The sequence below is a fragment of the Pseudorasbora parva genome, chromosome 10 (assembly GCF_024679245.1).
Source record: "Pseudorasbora parva isolate DD20220531a chromosome 10, ASM2467924v1, whole genome shotgun sequence".
In the NCBI taxonomy this organism is placed as follows: Eukaryota; Metazoa; Chordata; class Actinopteri; order Cypriniformes; family Gobionidae; genus Pseudorasbora; species Pseudorasbora parva.
In genome coordinates this window covers 1,567,738-1,575,416 of record NC_090181.1, presented here as the reverse complement: position 1 = coordinate 1,575,416, position 7,679 = coordinate 1,567,738, and the positions used below count along the sequence as shown (strand labels likewise).

The window sequence follows — 7,679 nt, the reverse complement described above, 5'->3', positions numbered from 1 at the left end:
TACAGTTATACAAGATGAAAGAACTTAAACGTCTTAGTCGATTGTACTTAAAAATGTCAGGCTGTAACTTTTTTATACAGTGTATTTAGTGTCAGTTAAGCTTCAACATGTGTCAGTCTTACAGTGTGTGTGTCTGACCGTGTGACGCTTTCCCTCACAGACCAACCAGAAAAACCAACAACCATGTGCGACGACGAGGAAACTACCGCCCTTGTGTGCGACAACGGCTCTGGCTTGGTCAAGGCTGGATTTGCCGGAGATGACGCTCCCCGTGCTGTCTTCCCCTCCATCGTTGGAAGGCCCCGTCACCAGGTGCACACACACACACACACACACACACACACACACACGAGCCGATGTCAACCTTCTAGTCAATGCGAGACATCACAGATACAAATCTGCAAATGATACACTGTAAAAACAATTGTTGGTTTTTGTTGGTTTAACTTAAAAAAGTAAGTAACCTGGTTGCCTTATAATTTTGAGTTTATTGAAATTAAAAATTTGAGTTGATACAATGAAGGAAATTTGTTTAATAAATAGAAACTCAAAATATTATTGTATCTGAACCACATAACAAATGTGATAAATCATGAAAATAGCACAATTTGGCTGCGTCATCACAAATAAAACACACAATTACCCAATATGCTTACACAATCTTTTAATAATATTTTAATAAAGGTTGTCGAATCTCAAAAAATGTTCATTGTATTAACTCAAATTTTTTATTTCAATGAACTCAAAATTTTAAGGCCACCAGGGAACTTTTTTTCTAAATAATTACAGTGTAACTAAACACTTCATCTATAATGCGTGATATAATTTCATAAAGAATTGTAAGCAAAGTTAAAATGCATTATAATATTTAGAGTTTCCTCGTTGCATCTGAAATTGGTCGTTTGTCGCGTATTAATGCATTATATTTTCAAATTATTCATTACATTATATAATCAATAAGTTATGACAATGTAATTTAAGTTGAAACAATGATTGTACTTTTTATTTTTTATTTAAGGTAGAAACTTTTTTTAAATGAATGCATTAAAGTACTTTTATAACACATCATAAATATATATAAATTTGCATAATTACCCAATTTGACTCATTAGAGTTAAAGGAATTCAAGATTCAACTCATTTTGTAAAAGTCAGTTGTCATTTAAGTTGAAAAGACTATAACGCATTATAAAGGTACGCATAAATAATTGCACGCAAAGTTAAAATGCATTATAATATTCACAGATTCCTCGTTGCATCTGAAATTGGTTGTTTGAGTTTTAATGCATTATATTTTCTAATGCATTATAAGATGTATTACATTATATGATCAATAAGCTGTAATTTAAGTTGAAACGACTTGATTGTACTTAATTTTTTTTAATTTAAGGTAGCAATTTTTTTTTCAATTAACACATTAAAATACTTTTATAATGCCTTATACATTAAGGCTTTATGCATCAAATAAATACATTTGCATAAATTCCCAATTTCTTGTTTGACTCATTAGAGTTAAAGGACTTCTCTTTAAAGCTTTATACTTATTTTATAATGTATTATAACTGACCAATATATGATGCATTAAACGGTATAATCAGTACGTTATGACAACACATGTTTTTACAGTGTTTAAGATTCAACACTTTATTTATTTATGTAATTTAGGTCGAAATAATTTTTGAATTAATGCATTATACATAAGGGCTGATTATTTAATTAAATATATGCATTCTCAATTTGCATAAATTCCCAATTTCTTGTTTGACAGACAGAAACTAATCATTTTCATCATGATTTAAGAGTGTGTAATGTGTAATCAGGGTGAATGATGAAGGAACAAACCCTTGAGGATATGAATGAAAGTGTAAAGTTTGGTGTGTGTGTCCCACTGACCCGTGCATGTTTTGACCATGCGTTTGCTGACCCCAGTCTGTCTCCCTCAGGGTGTGATGGTCGGTATGGGTCAGAAGGACAGCTACGTAGGTGATGAGGCTCAGAGCAAGAGAGGTATCTTGACCCTGAAGTACCCCATTGAGCACGGCATCATCACTAACTGGGACGACATGGAAAAGGTGCGCGCACACACACACACACACACACACACACACACACACACACACACACACACACACACACACACACACTGCCCCTAAACCTACCCATCACAGGAAACATTCTGCACTTTTACATTTTCAAAAAAACATAATTTAGTATGTTTATAAATCCATTTACAATGTGGTCCCCAAAATGTAATATAAACAAGTAGACACACACACACACACACACACACACTTGTGGCTGTGATTAACACACCTGTGCTCTTCAGATCTGGCACCACACCTTCTACAATGAGCTGCGTGTGGCCCCTGAGGAGCACCCAACCCTGCTCACCGAAGCCCCTCTCAACCCCAAGGCCAACAGGGAGAAGATGACTCAGGTACACACACACACACACACACACACACACACACACACACACACACACACACACTTCAACATACTCCGCAAGAACAGAGAAAAAAACACTTCTGTCTCCTCCACAGATCATGTTTGAGACCTTCAACGTCCCTGCCATGTATGTGGCCATCCAGGCTGTGCTGTCCCTGTACGCCTCCGGCCGTACCACCGGTGAGACACACACACACACACACACACACATGTTTGTTTTTGTGAATTGTGGGGACATTCCATAGGCGTAATGGGTTTTATACTGTACAAACCGTATTGTCTATCCCCTTACACTGCCCCTATCCCTAAACCTACCCATCACAGGAAACATTCTGCATTTTTACTTTTTCAAAAAAACTCCTCCTGTGTGATTTATAAGCATTTTGAAAAGTGGGGACATGGGGTAATGTCCTGATATGTCACCATTTTCTGTAATACCTGTGTCATACACATGTTATTATACACATTTTTGTCCTGATATGTCACAAAAACAAGCACACACACACACACACACACACACACACACACACACACACACACACACACACACACACACACACACTATATTTAAAATATCATAATGTTTAGTTTTAATAACTGACACATTTAAGAACGTTTCGAGAGCAGAATATTCTGTGGACTTTTGTTCATAACTCTGCGACAGAACGCTCCCAGCTGTCAGCTGTAATCACACACACACACACACACACACACAGGGATGTCCCGCATGCCGCGCGCGTTGTGTGAGGTTATCGCGCTGACAGGTGTTCCTCATCCTCTCCGCAGGTATCGTGCTGGACGCCGGTGACGGTGTGACCCATAACGTCCCAGTCTATGAGGGTTACGCCCTGCCCCACGCCATCATGCGTCTGGATCTGGCCGGTCGCGATCTGACTGACTATCTCATGAAGATCCTGACCGAGAGAGGCTACTCTTTCGTTACAACCGGTGAGTGACGCACACACGCAAAAACTAGGTTAAAAACATGGACTTACCCAGCAATTTGGTTGTTTTAACCCAACGGTTGAGTAGTTTCTAGTTAATTAGGTCTTATTTAATTCTATAAACTATAATACTGATCAGCCAAAACAAATTCTGTTGCAATATTGTAAAAGCGCTGTACAACTAAAGTTGATTGAATTATTGTTTTAACCCAACAGTTGAGTTGTTTTAACTCAACGCTTGATTTGTTTCTAATTAATTAGGTCTTATTTAATTCTATAAACTATAATACTGATCTGCCAACATTGTCACTTTATGATATGTTAAAATAAGCTGATAACATCACTGTTTTCTCGGCGATATAAATAACGGTGATTGATTTGTTGTTTGTTTTAACCCAGCTGTTGGGTTAAATGTTGCTTAAAACAACCTAATTGGTGGGTTAGTCCATTTTCAACCCAACTTTAGTCCAGCATTTTTTTTAGAATGGCAGGTGTAGCACGACAGGTGTAAAGGGTGCAACATACTCCGCAAGAACAAAAAAGTTCTCGCTCCCTGGGCTGCGAAAACAAAATGGCGTTATTTTGTTCTCTCGGCCCAGGTTTGGGAGTTCTCGCAGATTGTTCTCGACACACATCGCCTGAGCAGAATAATTTTCTCCCGGGGTGTCCGAGAACTGTTGTGTGATTGGTCAGACATTTAATGTGGGCGTGGTTAATGTGGATGAACGCAGATGATCGGCACTTTTCTCGTGAAGTATGGCACGTACAACGAACTTTGTTCTTGCCACCTCGAGAAAAAAATTATTTGTTCTTGCAGAGTATGTGCCAAGCTTTAATAATAACGCCCTGAGCTAACACACACACCTTGCCTCTCCACAGCTGAGCGTGAGATCGTGCGTGACATCAAGGAGAAGCTTTGCTATGTGGCTCTGGACTTCGAGAACGAGATGGCCACCGCCGCCTCCTCCTCCTCCCTGGAGAAGAGCTACGAGTTGCCCGACGGTCAGGTCATCACCATCGGTAACGAGCGCTTCCGCTGCCCCGAGACCCTCTTCCAGCCTTCCTTCATTGGTGCGTTTCATCCCGGATGCTCATTCCCCAAACTAAGCGCTGTGGATTGAGAACTCACCTTTGCTCTCTCGCCTCAGGTATGGAGTCTGCTGGCATCCATGAGACCGCCTACAACAGCATCATGAAGTGCGACATTGACATCCGTAAGGATCTGTACGCCAACAATGTGCTGTCCGGTGGAACCACCATGTACCCCGGTATTGCTGACCGCATGCAGAAGGAGATCACTGCCCTGGCCCCCAGCACCATGAAGATCAAGGTGAGACAAACACACACTTAATCACGACAAAAAACACACTTTGACGCTTTACAATTAAAGCATTAACTAAAGTGTGAGAAATTATTTAGCTATGGCAAAAAAAAAAATATTTTTTTTAAAGTGACCTACTCAGTTGTATGGCAAGCCGATTTAACATTTATTCATTCAACAATTTAATATGCACTAGTTAAATGCCAACCTCCTAATATCAGCAATTCAATTTTTTTACAATTGCAATTTTATATATTAGGAATTACATTTAAAAATAATATGGCAAGCCATTTTGTCTTTTATTAATTCCCAGGATATACATTCTTGACAACAATTACATTTTCACTAGTTAAAATGGCAACTCTTGGTATCAGAAATTCAATTATGTTTACTAGTCTTTGAAATTGTGAATTACATTTAGTAAAAATATGGCAAGCCAATTTGTGTCAGGATCATCCCCAGGATTTAAATTCTTGATTTAAACAACTTTCCCTAGTTATAATGTAGCTTTCCTGTAGCTCAACCAGTAGAGCTTGGTGCTACCAACACCAAGGTCATGGGTTTGATTCCCAGGGAAAGCAAGAACTGACAATAATGTCAAAATGTGTACCTTGAATGCAATGTAAGTCGCTTTGGATAAAAGCGTCTGCCAAATGCACAAATGTAAATAATGCCAACTCTTGATATCAAGAATTAGATTTCTACTAGTAATAACAGCAATTTTATATATTAGAAATTACATTTGGCAATAATATGACTAGCCATTTCATCTATTAATCATTCCTGGTATTTGAATTCTTGATATTAACGATTAAACTGCACTAGTTAAAATGCCAACTCTTGATATCAGGAATTGGATTTCTATTAGTAACAATGAATAATAATAATAATAATAATCTGCTTTGGGTTAATCTTTATGATATAAAAAGTAAAAAATTATGACCAAAAAAAAAAAAACAATCCAAATTATGAGGAAAAAAATAAAAATTGACACACCAAGTCACAATGGTAAGATTAAAAACTCAAAACAATGACAATTAGTCACAATTTTTGAGATCAAGTTGAAACTATGACAATTTTGACATTAAAAATAGTAATTATAAAAGTTTTTTTTCTAAATCATAGTTTTGACCCTTCGTTCCCAAGTGTTTTTAATGAAATTTTGCAGACATGTAAAAGATATTGCATCAATTACAAATTGATTGCAATTTTTTTATTGCAATACAATTGCAATTTTTTATATCATGAATTAAATTTCTACTAGTAAAAGCTAAAATTCTTGATCTGCAATTGTATTTTTTTTACTAGTTAAATCTCACCATAGGCTGCCATTCAAATTCTATTGTTGATATCAAGATTGAATTAACGTTAAAAAGGCTTGCCATATCAGTTGAAACCATAGCCCATATGAAGTGTTCGCTCTGAGTTTAAGACCTCTCTCTCTTTCTCTCTCTCTCTCTCTCTCTCTCCAGATCATTGCTCCTCCTGAGCGTAAGTACTCCGTCTGGATCGGTGGCTCCATCTTGGCTTCCCTGTCCACCTTCCAGCAGATGTGGATCACCAAGCAGGAGTACGATGAGGCAGGTCCTTCCATTGTCCACAGGAAGTGCTTCTAAACCAACAACAATCTCTCAGTCTCAGCCGTACATTTGTACTGTCTCTTTTACTGTATATACATGTAATGTTGTAATAAAAACAGATAACTGATAACAGACAGTGGTGTATTGAGTGGTCACTTGCCTGTTTTGCATTTGAGAAATGATGCAAAAAATAAATCACTTGATATGGTGCTAAATAATAATTACAGACACCACCAGATTTATATAGTCAGAGGTCTTAAGGGAATATCCGCTGATAGGGGGAAAGTTAGGACGATTCTAAGGGTCAACACACTTTTGGGGCCCCCAGAGATCAGTTTTATTAGTTGTAACAGTACAAGTAGAAATACTGAATTTCAGTACTTAGGTAAAAGTACAAATAACCAGAGCCATATTTACTTTAGTAGAAGTACTACAACGACAATCCTACTTAAGTAAAAGTAAAAAAGTGCTTGATTTTAAATGTACTTTTAGTATTAAAAGTAAAAGTACTTGTATAACAATTTATTCTCTTAATGTCTATATTCTAGTAATTAAAAAGAAGAAAACAGTATGGGCTGTGGCGTTTTAATTAAGTTATTTTTGGGTTAATGTTGGCTAATTGTGCGTCATCATCTGCTGCCCAGTTTACATTCTGACTCACAATATCAGGACGATCTGCAGAGTTAAATATCAATATTCAGAAGAACATTTCCATCAGCTTTGATGTATTTAAATCTTCATATGAGGATTAATCTTAAAAATAGGATATGCTTCAGCTTTCCTTTTATATTCTTAAATTTGATCAATAAATTAAATTAGAATAACGCTATATGGTTGTTAAATTTAAATAATTTACACTGACAAATTACAACTGCATTAAATAATGTTATGAGATTGTTTTAACTATATATTTTTAATACAATAAGAAACGTTGGAAAGAATGTTTAAACATGAAACTCAACTACCAGTAGGTGGCGGCAGGTCTTAATGAGTGAGTCATTGAGTCGGTTCGTTCAAACGGCTGATTCGTTCATGAATGAGGCAGTCGTTTACGAACAGGTTATTGAATCTTTGATTCAACCGATTCATTCAAACACTGAATCCTTCATTAACACACTATTGCTGTGAGATGCGCTGTGGTTCTGATGTGGAAATATGATCTGATCTTGGAAATATTTTCGCTGCTGTAATAGAACAAAAGCAGTTTATATTGCATCTAAAATGTAAGTGACTAATTTTAATTATTGTTTATGAAATCAGTGTCTCATTTTCAGTCGTGATGGTATTCAGGAAGACAGCACTCTTGGTCGTGTCATGTGATGTTTTTTAACTGTATTATACGTTATCAAATATAAAAAGCTTCACATGTTGAATATTTACTGCAGTA

At 36.8% G+C, this 7,679-nt stretch overlaps 1 protein-coding gene across 1 annotated transcript in view; it reads left to right on the top strand.

The window, feature by feature from the left end:
* The window catches only part of actc1b (actin alpha cardiac muscle 1b), a 7,251-nt gene extending 825 nt beyond the window's left edge, over positions 1 to 6,426 (top strand). Inside the window, exons 2-9 of the mRNA XM_067454838.1 lie at positions 161 to 312; positions 1,943 to 2,071; positions 2,326 to 2,436; positions 2,543 to 2,627; positions 3,234 to 3,395; positions 4,271 to 4,462; positions 4,540 to 4,721; positions 6,185 to 6,426. Coding sequence (XP_067310939.1) covers positions 184 to 312; positions 1,943 to 2,071; positions 2,326 to 2,436; positions 2,543 to 2,627; positions 3,234 to 3,395; positions 4,271 to 4,462; positions 4,540 to 4,721; positions 6,185 to 6,328 — 1,134 coding nt within the window. The 5' untranslated portion in view covers positions 161 to 183 and the 3' untranslated portion in view covers positions 6,329 to 6,426. The remainder of the gene's footprint in view (positions 1 to 160; positions 313 to 1,942; positions 2,072 to 2,325; positions 2,437 to 2,542; positions 2,628 to 3,233; positions 3,396 to 4,270; positions 4,463 to 4,539; positions 4,722 to 6,184) is intronic.
* The last annotated feature ends 1,253 nt before the right edge of the window (positions 6,427 to 7,679 follow it).